Raw genomic sequence first — 20,627 nt, 5'->3', positions numbered from 1 at the left:
GTCCTAGGGCATCCAGGGACCCCCCGAGGACAGGGACCCCCAGGTCCTAGGGGAGCCCAGGGACCCCCCCCCCAAACGCAGGGACCCCTCCCCAAGCACCGAAGCCCCCCCCCCCCGGGACCCCCAAAGGCCAGAAGCCCCCCAGGACCCCCACCCTGCACTTTACGCGGCCTCGGGACCCCCGGGAGGGGGTGACCCCGTGGCCGCCCCCGGGGGGGTCGGGGGTCCCCATGCCCCCCCCCCCCAATAAACCCCCTTGTCCTGCACCCGCCTCGGCTGCTTTTGGGGGCTCGGGGGGGGCGTGGGGGGCTCAGGGGGGCGGGGTTTAGGGTTCGGGGCTGAGCACCCGCGGTTCGGGCCAATGGGAAAGCGGCGCTCTCCGCCCGCCAGCCAATAGAAGGCCGGCTCTCGTTGCTAGGCAGCGCGGGGCGGTAGCACGCGTAAACGCCGCCGGGCTTTCACCAATGGCGCCGCGCCCGCCCCAGCCCGCCCGCGGCTCCGCCAATGGGGGGAGGAAACACAAGGCCCGGCCCGCCCCCCGGGAGGCCAATGAGAGCCGCGTTGGATTCGCTCCGCCCTCCGTGAGAGAGCAGCCAGTGGGAAGTGAGCGCCTTCCCTGTGGGCCCGCCTCAGCGCTGACAGGCAGGGAAGCTATCCAATAGAAGGGCAGGCAGGGCGCGGCGCCGCTCTCGCCGCTATTGGCCAGAAGGCCGCGTGCGCCCGCCCTCTCCCCTTATCAATCAAGACGGCTCCCGGGGGCTGGCCCCAGCGGCACGGAGGGAGGAGACAACCCCCCGTCTAGCCAATGAGAAGCCGTGTTACAGCGTCACTCCCGCTCTCGCCCAATGAGCGCCCGCTTTGCAAAGCGGGACTGAGCGGGAGCTGGGCGAGAGAGGCGGGGCCGGCGCGGAGGGGCGGAGACAGCGCGGAGCCCAATGGAGAGGCGCGTTACAGACGATGGCGCGGCGGCGGGCCAATGGCGACGCGTTTTGCAGAGCGGCGCGGGCCGGGGAGGGGAGGAGGGCGATGGCGGCCATTTTGAGCCGGGCCCGTCGGTGGCGCCTCGATGGCCGGGCGGCCGCGGCGCTGAGCGGCGGGGCCATGGACGTGCGGCGGCTGCGGGTCAACGAGCTGAAGGAGGAGCTGGGCCGCCGAGGCCTGGACACCCGCGGCCTCAAGGCTGAGCTGGCCGAGCGGCTGCAGGCGGCGCTGGAGGCGGAGGAGGCCCGGCGGGGGCCCGGTGCGGCCGGCGGGGACCCGGCCCCCGATGGACACTGTAAGGGGCGCTCGGGGCCCCGCGCTGAGGGACGGGTCGGGTCGGGCCCCTTCCCCACTCCCCCTCGGGTGGCCTGCGGCGGGGCCCGGTTCCCCCCTTCCTCCAGGGGCCCGGCCCCCTTCCCTGAGGGGACCGACTCCCCGGTCCCCCCCAGGTCCCCCCTTCCCTGACGCCGGTCCGTTCTTTCCCTCAGGGGTCCGGTCTCCTCAGCCCCCCGCTTCCCTGAGGGTCCCGCCATTCCTCAAGGGCCTGAGCCCCACATTCCCTCAGGGGTCCGGTCTCCTCAGCCCCCCCCGCCCCCCCTTCCCTGAGGGTCCCGCCATTCCTCAAGGGCCTGAGCCCCACATTCCCTCAGGGTCTCGGTCCTCCCCTAATTCTTTCAGGTGGGGTCCCCTGCTTCCCCTCCCTGAGGGGGTCTGTCCACCCAGTTCTCTCAGGGTACCCCCTTCTTCTCTCTTCCCACAAGGGCTTGCCCCCCTGTCCCGCCGCCCCGGGGTTCTGGGTCCCCCAGGCTCCCCAATTACCTCCCCCACACCCCGGACACCCCTAACAGCAGCTTCACTTCCCTGAGAGCTGCTGGGGCCAAGCAGGGCCCCCCCTCATTCGTGCGGGGCCGGGCCACGTCCCAGCATCGTGTGTGTGTGTCCCCAGCTCTGATCTGGGGGTGCTTGGTGAGGAGCTGACCCCGAGGCGGGGGGGTTCGTCTCCTCTGGGCAGGCTGTCACCCCCAGAACGGTGCCGGGAGCTTGTGGGGGGGGGGGCTTTGCTGCTGCAGCTGTGGATCAGGGGGTGCAGAGCTGGTGGGGGGCCCCCCGTCCTCCCCCCCATCCTGGCGTGCCCACCCCGGGGAGCAGCGCTCCGTCGTCGCCGTTCCCGCGCCGGCGGCCGTTCCCCCTCGCGCTGCTCTCGCCGGGTGCTTCAAGTTCAAAACCGAACCCTTTTGCCGCAGGTGCCCGTCGGGGCGCGGACTCGCTGGCCGCCGTGCCCGGGGATCCCCTCGGTGAATTCGGGGTGACCCCGCGAGCGGGATGCCGGATCCCTCATCCCGCGCTGGTTCTGCTCATCCCCGCAGGGCCGCTGACGCCCACCGAATCCCCCTCGCGCCCCGTCCGTCCTCTCCTCCGAATAAACCGGTAACGCTTGACTTATTTTCCGCTTTTTTGTTTTGTTTTTTTTTCCCCTCTCCCCCCCGCCCCTCCTCGGAAGATGGCATCGACAACAACAGCCACGCGAGCGATCCCCAGGGCTACCAGCCGTACGAGCACGGCGGCCTCAAACCAGACGCCGAGCCCGGCTACGAGAGGAGAGCGTTGGACCAAGAACACCCCGTCCTGCACCAAGGTAGGGACCGGGGCGGGGGCCGCCGGCGGCACCGCGGCTGTGCCGGTTTGGCTCCCGCTGTTCCCACCCCGCTCGCTGTTCCGCCCTGCAGAGATGAAGCTGCCGGAAACGAAGCCAGAAGACCCCCCCGCTCCCGCCTACAACGTACCCCCTCCCAACTACAGTGCCCCCGCTCCCCCCTACAACATCCCTCCGCCCCCCACCTACAACGCACCCCCGGCCGGTTACGGCGCGCCGCCGACCGGCTACACCGCCCCGGCCTACAGCGCGCCGCCGGCCGGCTACAGCGCCCCGGCCCCGGGCTACAGCGCTCCCCCTGCCGCCTACAGCACCCCCAGCCTACAACACCCCCCACCCACCTACAACACCCCCCGCCTACAGCGCTCCCCCGCCACCTACAGCACCCCGGTCCCCCCACCTACAACGCTCCCCCGGGCGGCTACAGCGCGCCGGACCCCGCGCAGCCCCGGCCGCCGCTGCAGCCCCGCAAGCGGCCCTACGAGGAGCAGCGGGGCCGGGGTTATTACGAACATCGCGAGGACAAGAGGTGAGCGCGCCCCGAAATCCGGCGCCCCGAAATCTGGCGCGCCCGCGCCGCGCTGAGCCTTCCCCCGTCTCCCTTCCAGGGGCCGCTCGCCGCAGCCGCCCGCCGAGGATGAGGAGGAGGACTTTGACGACACGTTGGTGGCTATCGACACTTGTGAGCGCCCCGAAAACGGCGTGGCGGTGGGGGGGAGAAGCCCCCCCAAATTGCGGGGCCTGACGGCTGGCTTTTCCCCCCCACCCCTCGCCTCCAGACAACTGCGACCTGCACTTCAAAGTCGCCCGGGACCGGTACAGCGGCTACCCCCTCACCATCGAGGGCTTCGCCTACCTCTGGTCGGGCGCCCGTGCCACCTACGGCGCGCGGCAGGGCCGCGTCTGCTACGAGATGAAGGTGAGCGATGCCGGGTCCTGCCGTGGCGTCCCGGTGTCGGTGCCGCCGTCCCCAACCCGGTTTTTTGGGGTTTCCCCCCCCCCAGGTTAACGAGGAGATCTCCGTCAAGCACCTGCCCTCCACTGAACCGGACCCCCACGTGGTGCGGGTGGGCTGGTCGCTGGATTCCTGCAGCACCCAGTTGGGTAAGGGTGCAAGCGGCCGCCTCCGCCGGGGTTTTGGGGGCTGCGAAAGGGTGGGGGGGGGGTCCTCCCCCTACCCGAGTGCAGCCCAACTGTTCCCCTCCCCACCCAGGCGAGGAACCCTTCTCCTACGGCTACGGCGGCACCGGCAAGAAGTCGACCAACTGCAAATTCGAAAACTACGGGGAAACCTTCGCCGAAAACGACGTCATCGCTTGCTTGGTGGTGAGTTCCCCCCGCGCGCCGTTCCCCCACGCCTCACCGGCGTCGCCCGGCTTCCCCGGGGGTCTCACCGCCGTCCCTGCCGCAGGACTTTGAGTGCGGGGAGGAGGTGGAGATGTCCTTCATGAAGAACGGCAAATGGCTGGGGGTGGCTTACCGGGTGCGGAAGGAGCTGCTGGGCGGTCGGGCCCTCTTCCCCCACGTCCTGGTGAAGAACTGCGCCATCGAGTTCAACTTTGGGCAGAGGGAAGACACCTATTTTTCCGTCCCACCCGGTTTCACCTTCATCCAACACCTCCCCGTTGCCGAACGCGTCCGCGGCACCCTCGGCCCCAAGAGCAAAGCCGAGTGCGAGGTGCGGGGACGCCGGGATTGGGGCGCGGGGACGGTGACGCGGGGCCCGGTCGTGACGCCGCCGCCGCTTCTCCTCCCAGATCCTGATGATGGTGGGCTTGCCCGCCGCGGGGAAGACGACGTGGGCCGTCAAGCACGCGGCCGCCAACCCCTCCAAGAAGTACAACATCCTAGGAACCAACGCCATCATGGATAAAATGAGGGTGAGGCGTCACCCGTGTCCTCCCCACCGCGGCCGCCGGGTCCCCGGCCGGCGTCACCGTCCCCTCTTCCGTAGGTGATGGGCCTCCGGCGCCAGCGCAACTACGCGGGACGCTGGGACGTCCTCATCCAGCAAGCGACTCAGTGCCTCAACCGCCTCATCCAGATCGCCGCCCGCAAGAAACGCAACTACATCCTCGACCAGGTAACGGCGGCGGGGACGTCCCTCGGCGTCCCTGTCCCCGGGCGGGCGGGGGGTGACGTCCCTCGGCGTCCCGGTTTGCGGGGGACCGAGCCAAACCCGCCCGGGTGACGGCTCCGGCGACTCCCCGCGTCCGCGGAGAGCGTCGTAACCTCGCTCTCGCTTCGCTGTCCCCCTCCGCTTCCCGCTAAAAACGCGTATTTAGAAGAGAAAAGCCGCTTTTCTCCCTAAAACCGCGCCGGATGAGGGAATTGTCCAAAAACGGGTGTTTCTCTCCCCGCTTCCTCCGGTTTAGGGTGAAACACCCGGCCTCTTAAACCGCGTGTTTGCGGGGAGGGGGGGAAAAAAAACAAAAACCACCCAAACCCACAATAACAACTATTTTCCGCCCGTTCCCGCCGGCAGACCAACGTCTACGGCTCGGCCCAGCGCCGAAAAATGCGTCCCTTCGAGGGTTTCCAGCGCAAGGCCATCGTCATCTGTCCCACCGACCAGGACCTGAGGGACCGCACCGTCAAGCGGACCGACGAGGAGGGGAAAGACGTGCCGGATCACGCCGTGCTGGAGATGAAAGGTGGGGACCCGCGGGGCTGGGAGATGAGGAGGAGGTGGGTTTGTGGGGTTTTTTTTGGGGGGTGGGGGCTGTTTTGGGGGTGGTTTTGTTTTTTTTTTTTGTGTGTCGTTTTTTTTTTTTAGTGTTTTCATCCATTTTGGCGACGGCGCAGCTAATTTCACGCTGCCGGAGGCGGGCGAGTTCCTGGACGCGGTGTTGTACGTGGAACTGCAGCGGGAAGAGGCCGAAGCCTTGGTCCGGCAGTACAACGAGGAGGGCAGGAACGCCGGACCCCCCCCCGAAAAACGTTTCGACGGAGGCGGCGGTCGTCCCCCGTCGTTCCGCGGTCGCGGCGGAGGCGGCGGCGGTTTCCAACGCTTCGACGGACGCGGGGGGACCGCCGCCCCCGCCGCCCGCGGCGGCGGCGGCGGCTTCCAGAACCGCGGCGGCACCGGCGGCGGCAGCTTCCGCGGCGGCAACGGCGGCACCGGCGCAGGTAGGTACGCCCCACCCCCGTTATCTCGGGGTGCCCCCACCTCCCGCTTCCCCCCACTCCCCACACCCCAAATCTCCCGTAGGATTCAACCGCGGCGGTTACACCCCCAACCGCTGGGGCAACAACAACCGGGACGCCGCTGCCGCCGCCAGCAACAACCGGGGCGGTTACAACCGTAACGCCCAACCCGCCGGCGGCTACAGCCCGGCTCGCGGCACGACCGGCTACAAGACGAGCGGTGGCGGCGGTGGCGGCACCCCCAGCCGGCGCAGCCCCCGAGTTACGGCCAAGGGCAGCAGGTACCCCCCTTTTGGGTGCCCCCCAGCACCCTCACACCCGGCTCTAACCGCACCCCCACAGGGTGGCTACGGCCAGGGTGGCTACAACCCCCGGCTATGGCTACGGTGGCTACGGTGGCTACGGGCAGAGCTACCCCCAGCCCCCCGCCCACCGGGCAGAGCTACGGGCAGAGCTACGGGCAGTACCAGCAGGTGGGGGAGGGCACCCCTGGTTTTTGGGGGGGGTGACCCTGGTTTTGGGGGGTGACCCCTGGTTTTGGGGAGTGGGGGGCACTTGGGGAGGGAAAAACCCCGGTTTTGGGGGGGGGAAGGGGGGAGGGAAATGCCAATTTTGGGGTGGAAGGAGGTGGGGTTTGGGGTGAAACGGCAATTTTGGGGGGAAGGGGGAGATTTTGGGGTGAAACTCCCATTTTGGGGTGAAATGCCAATTTTGGGGTGGAAGGGGTGGGTTTTGGGGTGAAACTATTTTTTGAAGCAAGTTGATGGGATTTTGGGGTGAAACTCTGATTTTTTGAAGGAAGGGGATGGGATTTTGGGGTGAAACACCAATTTTGGGGAGAAAGTTGATGGGATTTTGGGGTGAAACACCAATTTTGGGGAGAAAGGGGATGGGATTTTGGGGTGAAACACCAATTTTGGGGAGAAAGGGGATGGGATTTTGGGGTGAAACACCAATTTTGGGGAGGATGGGGTGGGATTTTGGGGTGAAACGTATTTTTTGAAGGAAGGGGATGGGGTTTGGGGTGAAACTGATTTTGGGGAGGAAGGGGTGGGTTTTGGGGGTGAAACTCCTATTTTTTGAAGGAAGAGGGTGGTATTTTGGGGTGAAACACCAATTTTTGGGAGGAAGGGGTGGGATTTTGGGGTGAAACTCCCATTTTTGGGAGGAAGAGGTTGGGATTTTGGGGTGAAACTCCTATTTTTGGAAGGAAGTGGATGGGATTTTGGGGTGAAACGCCAATTTTGGGGAGGATGGGGTGGGACTTTGGGGTGAAACGCCAATTTTTGAAGGAACGGGATGGGATTTGGGGGTGAAATTCCCATTTTTTGGAGGATATGGCTTGGATTTGGTGAGGAAAATGCCAATTTTGGGAGGAAGGGGGTGGGGTTTTGGGGTGAAACTGGTTTTGGGAGGACAGAGATAGGATTTTTGGGGGGAAAATGCCAATTTTGGGGAGGATGGGGTAGGATTTTGGGGTGAAACTCCTATATTTGGGAGGACAGGGTGGGATTTTAGGGGTGAAACTGTTTCTGTGAGGATGGGGTTTTGGGGTGAAACTCCTATTTTTTTGAAGGAAGTGTGTGGTATTTTGGGGTGAAAACCCTTTTTTGGGAGGGCAAGGATGGGTTTTTGGGGTGAAAACCCCTTTTTGGGAGGGTGAGGATGGATTTTGGGGTGAAACTCCATTTTTGGGAGGACGGGGATGGCTTTTGGGTAGAAAACCCCCCTTTTGGGGCGGGCGAGGATGGGATTTTGGGGTGAAACCCCCTTTTTGGGAGGGTGAGGATGGGATTTTGGGGTGAAACCCCCTTTTTGGGAGGGCGAGGATGGGATTTTGGGGTGAAAACCTCTTTTTGGGAGCACAGGGATGGATTTTAGGGATGCAACTCCATTTCTGGGAGCATGAGAATGGGGTTTTGGGGTGAAACTCTTATTTTTTGGAGGAAGGGGTTGGGATCTTGGGGTGAAACTCCATTTTTGGGAGGAGGGGTTGGGATTTTGGGGTGAAACTCCATTTTTGGGAGGACGGGGATGGCTTTTGGGTAGAAAACCCCCCTTTTGGGTGGGGCGAGGATGGGATTTTGGGGTGAAACCCCCTTTTTGGGAGGACAGCGCTCCCACTGTGGGAGCAACCCCTCTTTTCCAGGCCGGATTTTGGGCCGAAACCACCCATTTTCTGCGCTTGTGGGGGGGGGGGGAACACCATTTTTGGGAGGATGGGGCTGGGAAGCCTCTGTTCTCAGGGACAGGATTTTGGGGGGTCGGGGGTCCTCACCCCCCTTTCCCCCCCCTCCCAGTATGCCCAGCAGTGGAGCCAGTACTACCAGCACCAGGGTCCCTGGCCCCCCTACTACAGCACCTACGACTACAGCGGCTACGGCAGCTCCCAGGGGGGGGCCAGCGCCCAGTGACCCCCCCCCCGCCCTCCCCCACCTCTTTCTGTGTGTGTGTGTCCCCCTCCCCATCAAAAAAAGAGTTGCTTTTTTTTTTTTCTCTCCGTCTGTTAAAAAAAAAATTATTTTTAACCTCAAAAGAGACTCAGATGGTCAGACACCCCCCCCCCCCTTTGGGTCACAACCCCCACCCACTTTTTGGGCCATGTTTCCCTTTTTGCGCCCCTTCCCCCCCTTTGTGCACCCATTTTCCTTATTTTTCACCCCGTTTTCAACCATTTGCTCCCATTTTTGGGGCTTCTGCCCCCTCCTTATTGGGCCCTTTTGGGCCCCCCCTTCCCCTTTTGCCCCCTCCCCTCCAGGTGGGGAACGGCTGTTTTACAAGAATTTTGCTCTTTTTTTTTCCCATTTTGGGTTTTTTTGGGGGGGGGGTTCGCCTCTGGTTTTTACTACCCCCCCCCAGGGGAGGAAAAGAAAAAAAAAATTAAAAAAAAAAAACAATAAAAAAAAGAGGAAAACGCCCCCAGCCCGCGGCTGGTCCTTTCTCAGACCCTGCCGTTTTGGGGTGGATTTGGGGCTTTTTGGGTGCGACCTTTGACCCTCGTCGCAAGGGAGGGGGAACCGAAGCGGCCCGGAACCTTCGCTGCGGGGTTGGGTGGGGTCGCGTTTCTCTCTCCCGGAAGTGACGCACCGGCGGGACGGAGGCGGTGGCGGGTGAGGCGCGGCGCGCGCGCGCGGGGGGGGGGGTGTCGCATTCAAACGGGGCCGGGTTGCGCCGCGCCGCGTCCGAGGGGTCTGAGGGGATTTGGGGGGACCCGGGCGGGGCTGGAGGGGTCCCCCCGCGATTCCCCCCGTCCCCCGAGGCCTGCGGGACACCCCCCCCCACCTTGTGGGTCCCGGTTCTTGGGGCTTCGGGGCTCTCCGGTCCCTGCGGGGTTCCCCCGGCTTCCCGGAGGGATCTGGGGTTCCCCCCGCCTTCTCTGAGGGATTTGGGGGTCCCCCCCCTCCTTCCCTGAGGGATCTGGGGTTCCCCCCACCTTCCCTGAGGGATTTGGGGTCCCCTGAGGGGTCCCCCCCTCAGTCCATGTGGCTTTTGGGGTCCCTTCAGGTGTCGTCCCCCCCTTTTGTGAGGAATTCGGGGTGTCCCCACCCCCCGAGAGATCTAGGGGGATCCCTCCTCATTCTGTGAGGCCTGAGGGGTCCCCCCCCCGCTTCCCTGAGGGATTTGGGGTTCCCCCCCTCCTTCCCTGAGGGATCTGGGGTCCCCTGCGGGGTCCCTCAGTCCGTGTGGCTTTTGGGGTCCCCTCAGGTATCGTCCCCCCTTTTCATCAGGTATTGGGGTCCCATTCCCCCCCCGAGAGATCTGGGGGGGTCCCCCCTCATTCTGTGAGGCTTTTGGGGCCCCTGAAATGTCCCCCCTCTTCCCTGAGGGATTTGGGGTCCCCTGAGGGGTCATTCCCCCATCTTCCCTTCCCCAGCCCCTTGGGGACCCTCCCTCTTCCTTGGGGTTCCCCCACATTCTTTTGGGGTGTGTCCCCCCCCTCCCCAGGGCAAGTGCTAACAGAGTCCCCTTGTCCCCAGGCAGCGCCCGCCAGCACCCGAGGGGCACCCCAAAACCGTGACCCAGCTCCCCTCCCCCCCCATGGCAGTGGAGCCGGAGCCCATGGCGGGGTGGGACCCCAAAAGTGAGGGGGACCCCGGTGTCACCGGGCAGGAATCGGACCCCACAGCGGCCGAGGGGGGCCCCGTGTCCCCGGAACAGGACCCACCGGTGGAAGAGGACCCTAAAACGTTGAAGCGGGACCCCGTGTCCCCGAAGAGGGACTTTGCTGCGACGTTGGACCCCAAAGTGAGGAAGCGGGACCCCAAAATGTCCAAGCAGGACCCCACGTCCCCAAAGTGGGTCCCCAAAGTGTCGAAGAGGGACCCCACGTCCCCCCCGCGGGACCCAGCGTCCCCAACGCGGGACCCCGCAGCGGAGGGGGACCCCCTCGTCCCCGAGGGCTTCCCCGGGGGACTGGGGGTCGAGCGCTGGCACCCCAAAACCGGCCCCCTGGGGCGTCCTCGCCGGCCCCCCGCCCGCACCCGCCTCCGCAACCGCCGCTACGCCGCCCTGCGACAGCTCATCCAAGGTTTGGAGGGGGGGGGGGTCCCCAATGTCCCTGAGGGGGGGTCCCTGAAATCTCCAGGAGGGTCTTTGGGGTCCCTGGGAGGGGAGGGGGGATCCCTGACATCCTCATGGGGTACCCGAGGTCCCTGGGGGGGTTCCCCACATCCCTGTGGGAACCCCCCAAGTCCCTGTCGGCTCCCGAAAGTTCCCCCAGGAGTTCCCCCAGGTCCCCACGGGATCCTCGAGGGCTCCAGGGGGGGTCTCCAGCTTCCCTTTGGGGTCCCCCCCCTGGTTTTCTGCAGGCTTTGGGGTTCCCCTAACTCGTCCCCTTTGGTTTTGGGGTCCCCCATTTCCCTTTGGACTTTGGGGAGCTCCGTTTCCTTTTGGGTTTTGAAGCCCCCGCCCCATTTCCCCTGGGGTTTTAGGCTTTCCCCCCCCCCATTTCATCTTGGGCTTTGGGGTCCCCCCTTTTCCCCATGGGTTTTTGGGGTCCCCATTTCCTTTTGGGTTTTGAGCCCCCCTTTCCCCTTGGGGTTTGGGGTCCCCATTTCCCCTGGGCTTTCAGGGACCCCCCCCATTTCACTTTGGGGTCCCCCATTTTTCCCCCTGGGGTTTCAGGTCCCCCGTTTTCCCCTGGGGTTTTTGGGGTCCCCCACTTCCTTTTCGGTTTTAAGGGCCCCCCCATTCCCGTTTGGGGTCCCCCATTTCCCCTGGCGTTTCAGGGTGTCCCCCCCCATTTCCCCTTGGGCTTTGGGGTCCCCCATCCCCTTTGGGTTTCGGGTCCCCCTTTTCCCCATGGGTTTTTGGGGTCCCCCATTTCCTTTTGGGTTTTGAGGCCCCCCCTGCATTCCCGTTTGGGTTTGGGGTCCCCCATTTCCCTGGGCTTTCAGGGTCCCCCATTTCACTGTGGGGTCCCCCATTTTCCCCTGGGGTTTCAGGGTCCCCTTATTCCCCCTGGGGTTTCGGGTCCCCCTTTTCCCTATGGGTTTTGGGGTTCCCCATTTCCTTTTGGGTTTTGAGGCCCCCCATTTCCCCTGGGGTTTTAGGGTCCCCCCCCATTTCACCTTGGGCTTTGGGGTCCCCCCCTTTTCTCCATGGGTTTTTGGGGTTCCCCATTTTCCCCCTGGGGTTTAAGGTCCCCCTCCTTTTCCCCCTTGGGTTTTTGGGGTCCCCCATTTCCTTTTGGGTTTTGAGGCCCCCCCATTTCCCCTGGGGTTTTAGAGTGTCCCCCCCATTTCACCTTGGGCGTTGGGGTCCCCCCCTTTTCTCCATGGGTTTTTGGGGTCCCCCATTTTCCCCTAGGGTTTAAGGTCCCCTCCTTTTTCCCCATGGGTTTTTGGGGTCCCCCATTTCCTTTTGGGTTTTTAGCCCCCCCATTTCCCTGGGGTTTTAGAGTCCCCCATTTCACCTTGGGCGTTGGGGTCCCCCTTTTCCCCATGGGTTTTGGGGTCCCCATTTCCTTTAGGGTTTTGCGGCCCCCCCCATTCCCGTTTGGGGTCTCCAATTTCTTCTGGGGTTTCAGGGTCCCCCCCCATTTCCCCTTGGGCTTTGGGGTCCCCCATTTCTTTTTGGGTTTAGAGCCCCCCATTCCCCTTTGGGTTTAGGGGCCCCCGTTTCCCCTTGGGCTTTGGGGTCCCCCATTTTTCCTCTTGGGGTTTAGGGTCCCCCCATTTTCTCCATGGGTTTTTGGGCTCCCCCATTTCCTTTTGGGTTTTGAGGCCCCCCCTGCATTCCCGTTTGGGTTTGGGGGTCCCCCATTTCCCCTGGGCTTTCAGGGTCCCCCTCCATTTCACTCTGGGGTCCCCCATTTTTCCCTCTGGGGTTTCAGGGTCCCCTTATTCCCCTGGGGTTTCAGGTCCCCCCTTTTCCCCCTTGGGTTTTGGGGTCCCCATTTCCTTTTGGGTTTTGAGGCCCCCCCATTTCCCCTGGGGTTTTAGGGTCCCCCCCCATTTCACCTTGGGCTTTGGGGTCCCCCCCTTTTCTCCATGGGTTTTTGGGGTCCCCCATTTTCCCCCTAGGGTTTAAGGTCCCCCTCCTTTTTCCCCATGGGTTTTGGGGTCCCCCATTTCCTTTTGGGTTTTGAGGCCCCCCATTTCCCTTGGGGTTTTAGAGTCCCCCCTATTTCACCTTGGGCTTTGGGGTCCCCCCCTTTTCCCCATGGGTTTTGGGGTCCCCCATTTTCCCCCTGGGGTTTCAGGGTCCCCTTATTCCCCCTGGAGTTTTGGTCTCCTCCTTTTCCCCCATGGGTTTTTGGGGCCCCCCATTTCCTTTTGGGTCTTGAGCCCCCCTTTCCCCTTTGGGTTTGGGGGTCCCCCATTTCCCCTGGGCTTTCGGGGTCCCCCCATTTTGACACCCCCCCCCCTTATCTCACCCCTCCCGCAGGCGGCGAGTACTTCAGCGAGGAAGAAATGCGAGCGCGGGAACCTCTGCTCTACCAGCACTACATCGGGCAATATCGGGGGGCCGAACCCCTCCCGGGGGACCCCTCGGCCGCCCCCCACTCCTTGGGGACCCCCCCCGGCCCCCAATCCCTGGCGGGGCTGCTGCTGCGCTCGGTGGAGGAGGCAGCCGTGCAGCAACGCCTGCGCCGGCAGCGCCTGCAGGACGGCGACAGCGGAGGTCAGCCCCCGTCCCCCCGGGGGATTATTTGGGGAAAGGGGGGGGGTCTCAGCGTGGCGTGGGGGGGGGGGGGTGCGTGTGTGACACTTTTTGCCCCCCCCCCCCAGATGAGGAGGGGGACTCCTCCCCGGACCCCTGGGTGCCCGATGCGGCCGAGCGGGCGATGCTGCGGGAGGAATTCACCAGCCGCATGTACCAGCGCTTCCTGGACGGGGAGGACGGCGATTTCGACTACAGGTGACGCCCCGTGAGGTTTTGGGGACCCCCCCCCCACACCCCCCGACACCAAAATCCCCCCGCTGAGCCCCCCTTGTGTCGTGTGTGTCCCCCCCCAGCCAGGTGGATGAGAACCCCGACTTGGACAACCTGGACATCGTCTCGCAGGACGCCGAGGAGCGATATTTCGACGAGGAGGAGCCCAGCGATGCCCCCCAGCTCGAATAGGGCCCCCCCCAGCACAATAAAGGTGACACCCCTAACCGACACCCCCCCCCTCCATGAGGCTGGTGGTGTGGGGCAGGGTGGGGGGGCACACGGGGGTCCCCCCCTCCCCGTCGGGGTGTTTTCCACAGGGAAGCCCCCCCCCCGGGGTGTGTGTTTGGTGTGTGTGGGGGGGGTGACCTCACCCCACATTCGTCATCGCTTCAGGGGGGGCCCCGTGAGTCACCCCCACCATGGGGGGGGGTCACCCCACACTGTGTGTGTCCCCCCCCACCTTCCCTGGCATCCGGCCTGGCCTCCTGCGGTTTCACATCTCCTCCCGTGCCCCCCCCACACCGTGACTGTGTCTCATGGTGAAGGGGGGGGGAGTCCCCGACACATCTGGGCCCCCCCCCACGGCTCCGGCCACAGCCCGGGGATGAGTGGCCGTGGGTGGCTGCCAGCCCCGGATGCCTGGGTCCACAGGGCACCGCAGCCCCCCTCGTGTCCCCCCCCTCCGCGTCTCTGGGGGGCTGTTTCCTGCCCCCCTCCCCGGAAAGTTATTTTTAATCCCGCCCTGGGGCCCTTCCACCCCCCCGGGTCTGGACAACCCCGGGGGGGGGGGGGGGGCCCGGCCAAGGGGGGCAGGATGCAGCCGTGGGGCACGGTGTGGGGGGGGTACAGGAGGAGCTTTTGGGGTCCCCAGCCACCCCTTTGGGTCCCTGTCCACCCCCCCATTTCTGCTCCCAACCCCCCAGCGAAAAAAAGAAAAGAAAAAAGCAGAAGTAGAGCCAAAAAAATCCCCCCCAAGAAAAAAAAAGAAGAAGCAGCTAAAAATTAAATAAGTTTTTTGCGGAGGCGCCAAGGGGGGGGTGAGGGCGGCGCCAGGGGGTCCAAGGGGGGATTTTGAGGGGGTCAGCTGCACTTGCAGGCGCGGACCACCATGTCGGAGAGCTGCTCCACCCGGGCCTTGCGCCCCACGTAGTAGACGATGGGCAGGGGGTCGAGGGTCTGGGGGACGCAGCACGGTGCCGCCGGGGCCCCCGGGTTGTGCTGGTTGTACAGCGCCAGCACCTGCGCCCCCCGCCAAGGGATGAGACCCCCCCCCCTCAAGTTAGGGCACTTGCCGGGGGAGGGGGGGCACCCCCATATCTGAGTGCCCGCCAAGCCCCTCTCCCTGCGGACCCCCGTGTCCCTCGGGTCCCTCCTGTCCCTGTGTGTCCCCCCCTCCACCCAGATGGAGGTCCAGGACCCCCAGGGACCCATGTGCCCCCCCCAGGTATCTGGGACCCCCAACCCCTCCTCTCCCCAGGGACCCAAACATCTGGGACCCACAGCCCCCCCCTCCCCAGGGACCTCCAGGACCCCCAGCCCCCTCTCCCCAAGGTGCCCCCCCCTCCCCAGGGACCCAAACACCCCCCGAGACCGAGCCCCCCCCCACTTTCCCTAGGTCACCCAGGTATCCGGGACCCCCAACCCCTCCTCTCCCCAAGGACCCAGGACCCCCCCTCCCCAAGGTGCCCCCTCTCCCCAGGGACCTCCAGGACCCACCCCCCACACTCCCCAGGGACCCAGACCCCCCACCCCACTTCTCCCCAGAGCACCCACGTACCCAGGACCCCCACACCTTCCTCTCCCCAAGGACCCAGGACCCACCCCCTCCCCAGCGACCCAGACCCCCCTTTCTCCCCAGAGCACCCACATATCCGGGACCCCCAACCCCTCCTCTCCCCGAGGACCCAGCACCCACATCCCCCTCTCCCCAAGGCTCCCACCCCTCCCAGCCCCTCTCCCCCAGCTCCCCCCCAGTCGCCCCACCCGCCCCCCAAAGGGCCCCAAGTCCCGGGGACCCCCCTCGCCCCCAGACCCACCTTGGTGTACTGGGTGTCGGCGCTCCAGATGTAGGGACAGGGCCCCATGCAGAAGTTGGCCATGTAGCCCTTGGGCTCGTGGATCCACTTCCACTGCAGGTCCTTGCGGAAGTCGATGTACAGCGGCCGCACGCAGCAGTTCTTCTCGTCCGTCCTGGGTGGGGTAAGGGGGGGGGAAATGTGGGTGTCTTTGGGGGTCCCCAGCCCTCCCTGGGGGGATCTGGGTGTCTTTGGGGGTCCCCAGCCCTCCTCAGGGGGGACACGGGTGTCCCTGATGGTCCCCAGACCTCATCGGGGGGACACGGGTATTCCCCGGGCATCTCTAGGCGTTCCTCAGCCCCCCCCCCCGGGGAGACGTGGGTGTCTTTGGGGGTCCCCAGCCCTCCTCAGGGGGTCCCAGGCATCCCTGGGGGGTCCCCAGACCTCCTCAAGGGGGTCCCAGGCATCCCTGGGGGTCCCCAGGCATCGCTAGGGGTTCCTCAGCCTCTCCCCGGGGAGACGTGGGTGTCTTTGGGGGTCCCCAGCCCTCCCTGGGGGGATCTGGGTGTCTTTGGGGGTCCCCAGCCCTCCCCAGGGTCAGGAGCCCCAGGCATCTCTGGGGGTCCCCAAACATCTTGGGGGGTCCCAGCCCTCCCAGGAGGACCCAGGCATCTCTGGGGTCCCTCAGCCTCTCCAGGGGGGACCTGGGTGTCTCTGGGGGTCCCCAGCCCTCCCCAGGGGGGACCCCCAGGCATCTCTAGGGGACCCCAAACATCTTGGGGGGGGGGTCCCCAGCCCTCCACGGGGGACCTGGGTGGCTCTGGGGTCCCCAGCCCTCCTCAGGGGGACCCCAGGCATCTCTAGGGGACCCCAAACATGCGCTAGGGGTTCCTCAGCCTCTCCCCAGGGAGACGTGGGTGTCTTTGGGGGTCCCCAGCCCTCCCTGGGGGGTCCCAGGCATCCCTGGGGGTCCCAAGCCCTCCCCAGGGTCAGGAGCCCCAGGCATCTCTAGGGGACCCCAAACATCTTGGGGGGGGGACCCCCAGCCCTCCCAGGGAGGACCCAGCTATCTCTGGGGGTCCCCAGCCCTCCAGAGGGGACCTGGGTGTCTCTGGGGGTCCCCAGCCCTCCCCAGGGGGGACCCCCAGGCATCTCTAGGGGACCCCAAACATCTTGGGGGGGGTCCCCAGCCCTCCAGGGGGGACCTGGGTGTCTCTGGGGGTCCCCAGCCATCCCTGAGGGAACCCGGGCATCTCTGGGGGTCCCCAGCCCTCCCCAGGGGGGACTCCCCAGCCATCTCTAGGGGACCCCAAACATCTTGGGGGGCACGGGGGACCGGGGCACCCACCCGAAGCAGTAGTCGGTGTCGAGGGCGCGGCGGCGGCGGGAGCTGTGGAGGTCGTTGGCGCGCTCGGGGGGCAGCAGCATGGCCAGGACGTAGGGCACGCGCCGGTGCTTCTTGGCGATGCCCTGCATGTCCCCCCGCTGCTGCTCGAAGCCTGCGGGGACAGGAGCTGGCACCAAAAACGGGGGGACACCCCCCCCCCCCCCCCCCCAAATTCCCATGGGGAAGCCAAAGCGGGGACCCCCAGTACCTTCGATGGAGATGCGCATGTCATCGGCGCTGCCGGGCCCCGGCTCGCAGGGACAGTGGACGCTCAGCTTGAACCTGCCCAGGGGCTCTGCGGGATTTAGGGGGGGGGGGGACATAGTGAGAGCGGCCGAAAAACTGTGGGGGGGGTCCCTAGGGATGGGGATAAAATGGGGGACCCCCCCCACGCTCACCGGTGCTGCTGAGCCACTGTTGGATGACGTCGGTGATGTCGAACCAGAGCCACTCTTCCTCCGCCGTCGCCCGCACCGAGCGCCCGTGCAGGTACCGCCACGAGGCGTTGCCGTAGCCCTGGGGTCCCCGACGCCGTGGGTGGGGGGGTCCCCAAAGTCCCCCGTGTCCCCGGGACACGGCCACGGGGGGTGGGGTGTCCCCGAAGCCGGCAGGGTCCCAAACCCCCCCACTGTGTCCCCAAACTGTGGCCAAGGGGTCCCCAAATCCCCCTCCCCCATGTCGCCAAACTGTGGCCAGGGGGTCCCCAAACCTGGAAGGGCCCCAAGCCATGGCCAGGGGGTCCCCAAACTGCAGCCATGGGGTCCCCAAACCTGGAAGGGCCCCAAACCCCCCACTGTGTCCCCAAACTGTGGCCAGGGGTCCCCAAATCGCCCCCCATGTCCCTAAGCCATGGCCAGGGGGTCCCCAAACTGCAGCCATGGGGTCCCCAAACCTGGAAGGGCCCCAAACCCCCCACTGTGTCCCCAAACTGTGGCCAGGGGTCCCCAAATTGCCCCCCATGGCCCCAAGCCATGGCCAGGGGGTCCCCAAACTGCAGCCATGGGGTCCCCAAACCTGCCAGGGCCCCAAACCCCCCACTGTGTCCCCAAACTGTGGCCAGGGGTCCCCAAATTGGCCCCCATGTCCCCAAGCCATGGCCAGGGGTCCCCAAACCTGGAAGGGCCCCAAATCCCCCACTGTGTCCCCAAACTGTGGCCAGGGGTCCCCAAATTGCCCCCCATGTCCCCAAGCCATGGCCACGGGGTCCCCAAACTGCAGCCATGGGGTCCCCAAACCTGGAAGGGCCCCAAACCCCCACTGTGTCCCCAAACTGTGGCCAGGGGTCCCCAAATTGCCCCCCATGGCCCCAAGCCATGGCCAGGGGGTCCCCAAACTGCAGCCATGGGGTCCCCAAACCTGGAAGGGCCCCAAACTGTGGCCAGGGGGTCCCCAAACCGCATCCACTGGGGTCCCCAAAGCCAGCAGGACCCCAAATCCCCCCCCATGTCCCCAAACCGTGGCCAGGGGGTCCCCAAACCCCGCACTATGTCCCCAAACCGTGGCTAGGAGGTCCCCAAATCCCCCATGTCCCCAAACTGTGACCAGGGGGTCCCCAAACCCCCCCATGTCCCCAAACCAAGGCCAGGGGTTTCCCCAACCGCCCCCATGTCCCCAGACCGTAGCTGGGGGGAGGGGGTCCCCAAACCCACCGTGTCCCCTCTGCACGCGCCACCCCCCCTGCCCGCGGCGTCCCCAACCCCTGTGTCCCCACGGCCGTGGCACCCCGCATCCCTGGTCCCCACGGTCCCCACGTCCTGCGTGTGTCGTCCCCCCGCCCCCCACACCCACAGGGCCCCCACGTCCCACCCGCAGCACCCCCCGTCCCCAAGCCTGCGTGTGTCCCCCCCACCCCACGCGTGTCCCCACCTGGTAGAGCTCGAGGCGCTGCTCGACCCCCAGGTTCTCGGCGCCCGCCCGCTGCCGCAGCATCCGCAGCTCGGCCCGGTGCAGCAGCGCCTCGTGCCCGATCTCCGCCCGCACCCGCGACGCGTTGAAGATGAAGAAGGTGCTGTGGCTCGTCGGGCGCCAGTGCTCCAGCGGGCCTGCGGGGACAGCGCCGGCATGTGCTCCTGCCCTGCCGAGCCCCGCCTTCCCCCCCGGCGTTCACTCTGGAGCGGAGTGACGGCAGCCACGGTTTGCTTTCTCCCCGGCCTGATTCCGGGGGGGGGGGGGGGCAGCATGGACGCCCCGAGGCTGTGGGTCAGCACCGCTCCCCCTGCCCCACCCAGGGGACCCAGGCGTCCCCACGCCCGCCCTCCCCTGGCAGGGAACCGTGGGCCCGGCCAGGCCTCCTCGAGCTCAACAAAGCTCCCTCAGAGCCGGGAATTACTCAGCAAACCACAACGTCCGGCACATCCCCGAGCGCCACCGCGGCCGGGAGGAGCGGCTGGGGGGACCCGGGCGTCCGGCCGAGGGGGGACCAAGGTGTCCTGTGGGGGCCCAGGCGGCCGGGGCGGGGGGGGGACCCCAACACCCAGCCGGGGCAGGGCGGGGGGGCACCCAGGCCTCCGGGCTGGGGGACCCGGGTGTCGGGGCTGGGGGACCCCAACACCCAGCCGGGGCAAGGGGGCACCCAGGCCCAGCCAGGGCAGGGGGCACCCAGGCCTCCAGGCTGGGGGGACCCCAACACCCAGCCGGGGCGGGGGGGGGCACCCAGGCCTCCGGGCTGGGGGACCCAGGTGTCAGGGCTGGGGGGACCTGGGTGTCGGGGCTGGGGGACCCCAACACCCAGCTGGGGCAGGGTGGGGGGGGCACCCAGGCCTCCGGGCTGGGGGGACCCGGGTGTCAGGGCTGGGGGGGACCTGGGTGTCGGGGCTGGGGGGGACCCCAACACCCAGCCAGGGCAAGGGGGGGCACCCAGGCCTCCAGGCTGGGGGGACCCCAACACCCAGCCGGGGCGGGGGGGCACCCAGGCCTCCGGGCTGGGGGACCCGGCTGTCGGGGCTGGGGGACCCCAACACCCAGCCGGGGCGGGGGGCACCCAGGCCTCTGGGCTGGGGGACCCGGCTGTCGGGGCTTGGGGACCCGGGTGTCGGGGCTGGGGGACCCCAACACCCAGCCGGGGCAGGGGGGGGCACCCAGGCCTCCGGGTGTCAGGGCCAGGGTGGGGGGGGGGGAGACACGACACCCAAGCATCCGGACACCGCTACCACCCTCAGCAGCACCCAGGCTCCCCAGCATCGCTCCCACGCGTGCCCCAGGCCACGGGTGCCCCCAGCAACGTGTGTGTGTCCCCCCCCCACCCCACGCAGGACCCCCCCCCGCCCCCACTCACCCTCTCCGGGGGGCTCCATGGGGAAGCGATGCAGCTCCTTGGCGTAATATTCATCGGGGTCGTCGGGCGGGCGCAGCCTCGCCCGCTGCCGCAGCAGCTCCCGGGTGCTGTTGTAGAGAGCCCGGACCTCCTCGGGCAGCGGCCGGGCCGGGGGCTCGGCGGGAGGTACCGGTAACCGGAGCTTGCTCAGGATCTGACCCCGCACCGCCTCGATGCGTTTCCTCCGCGCCGCCTCCAGGTCCAACGAGCGGCACGTGGAGAACGCCCGGGCCGCCCCCAGCACCGCCAGCAGCACGGCCAGCTCCATCCCCCCGGGACCCCCCAAACCCGGGACACCCCCCACCCCCTTTTTCTCTCTCCGGGTCACCCCGCGCCGCCGCCTTCCCCGCTCCCGGACCCCGCAACTTTTGCTGCCGCCGCCGCCGCCCCCCTCGCCGCCGCCGGTGTCCGGTGCTCGCTCCCCGCTCCCCGCTCCCGATCGTTCTTCCCCACCCGGCCCCGGCGGGTTTTGAGGCCGGCGGCGGTGGCGGAACGGGGCGGCCCCACCCAGGAAACGCCGTGGGGGGTGGGGTGGGGGACGGGACGGGGACCGGGGCCACCCCCTTCCGCTCGGCGGGCCCGGCCGGGGGCGGCGGGAGGGCCCGGGGGGGAACTGAGTCACGGCCGCTGAGGGGCGCGGACCCCCCCCCGGAGGGACCCAGGCGACCGGGACCCCCAGGAGGGACCCAGGCGGGCGGGACGCTCCCCGCCCCCCAGGACCCAGACGTCTGGGACACTTCCTCCCCTCCC

General features: G+C 66.9%; 3 protein-coding genes across 3 annotated transcripts; 2 read left to right on the top strand and 1 right to left on the bottom strand.

Annotated features, from left to right (window-relative positions):
* The first annotated feature begins 1,019 nt into the window (after positions 1-1,019).
* HNRNPUL1 (heterogeneous nuclear ribonucleoprotein U like 1) lies at positions 1,020-8,681 on the top strand. The gene is given in 16 exon segments (XM_072848842.1): positions 1,020-1,276; positions 2,483-2,617; positions 2,709-3,034; positions 3,037-3,164; positions 3,244-3,317; positions 3,415-3,554; positions 3,640-3,739; positions 3,849-3,961; positions 4,047-4,313; positions 4,393-4,515; positions 4,590-4,718; positions 5,121-5,289; positions 5,441-5,764; positions 5,847-6,063; positions 6,125-6,255; positions 8,083-8,681. Coding segments are annotated over 16 exon segments (3,210 nt in total). The 5' UTR covers positions 1,020-1,026; the 3' UTR covers positions 8,667-8,681.
* Positions 8,682-8,924: 243 nt separating this feature from the next.
* CCDC97 (coiled-coil domain containing 97) lies at positions 8,925-13,442 on the top strand. Its single transcript, XM_072848843.1, has 5 exons — positions 8,925-8,971; positions 9,760-10,310; positions 12,671-12,907; positions 13,015-13,144; positions 13,243-13,442. The coding sequence occupies exons 2-5, from the start codon at positions 9,821-9,823 to the stop codon at positions 13,349-13,351; spliced, it is 966 nt and encodes a 321-aa protein (XP_072704944.1). The 5' UTR covers positions 8,925-8,971; positions 9,760-9,820; the 3' UTR covers positions 13,352-13,442.
* A 778-nt stretch (positions 13,443-14,220) lies between these two features.
* TGFB1 (transforming growth factor beta 1) lies at positions 14,221-20,155 on the bottom strand. The gene is made up of 7 exons (XM_072848877.1): positions 19,839-20,155; positions 18,431-18,606; positions 16,963-17,080; positions 16,773-16,859; positions 16,526-16,676; positions 15,199-15,352; positions 14,221-14,401 (listed from the first exon to the last, which is right to left on the bottom strand). The coding sequence occupies exons 1-7, from the start codon at positions 20,143-20,145 to the stop codon at positions 14,243-14,245; spliced, it is 1,152 nt and encodes a 383-aa protein (XP_072704978.1). The 5' UTR covers positions 20,146-20,155; the 3' UTR covers positions 14,221-14,242.
* Positions 20,156-20,627: the final 472 nt, after the last annotated feature.

The sequence above is a fragment of the Ciconia boyciana genome, chromosome 33, assembly GCF_034638445.1.
Source record: "Ciconia boyciana chromosome 33, ASM3463844v1, whole genome shotgun sequence".
Taxonomy (NCBI): domain Eukaryota; kingdom Metazoa; phylum Chordata; class Aves; order Ciconiiformes; family Ciconiidae; genus Ciconia; species Ciconia boyciana.
This window is presented reverse-complemented; position numbering and strand designations above follow the sequence as displayed.

What these genes read in the sequence shown, in the direction of transcription:
- CCDC97 (XM_072848843.1), top strand. Translation starts at nt 9,821, where the DNA reads ATGGCAGTGGAGCCGGAGCCCATGGCGGGGTGGGACCCCAAAAGTGAG. An exon ending in GCAGGACGGCGACAGCGGAG is followed by an intron (nt 12,908 to 13,014) that starts GTCAGCCCCCGT and finishes CCCCCCCCCCAG; the next exon opens with ATGAGGAGGGGGACTCCTCC. An exon ending in GACGGCGATTTCGACTACAG is followed by an intron (nt 13,145 to 13,242) that starts GTGACGCCCCGT and finishes GTCCCCCCCCAG; the next exon opens with CCAGGTGGATGAGAACCCCG.
- TGFB1 (XM_072848877.1), bottom strand. Translation starts at nt 20,145, where the DNA reads ATGGAGCTGGCCGTGCTGCTGGCGGTGCTGGGGGCGGCCCGGGCGTTC. An exon ending in ACAGTGGCTCAGCAGCACCG is followed by an intron (nt 16,860 to 16,962) that starts GTGAGCGTGGGG and finishes TAAATCCCGCAG; the next exon opens with AGCCCCTGGGCAGGTTCAAG. An exon ending in GACACCGACTACTGCTTCGG is followed by an intron (nt 15,353 to 16,525) that starts GTGGGTGCCCCG and finishes TACCCCACCCAG; the next exon opens with GACGGACGAGAAGAACTGCT.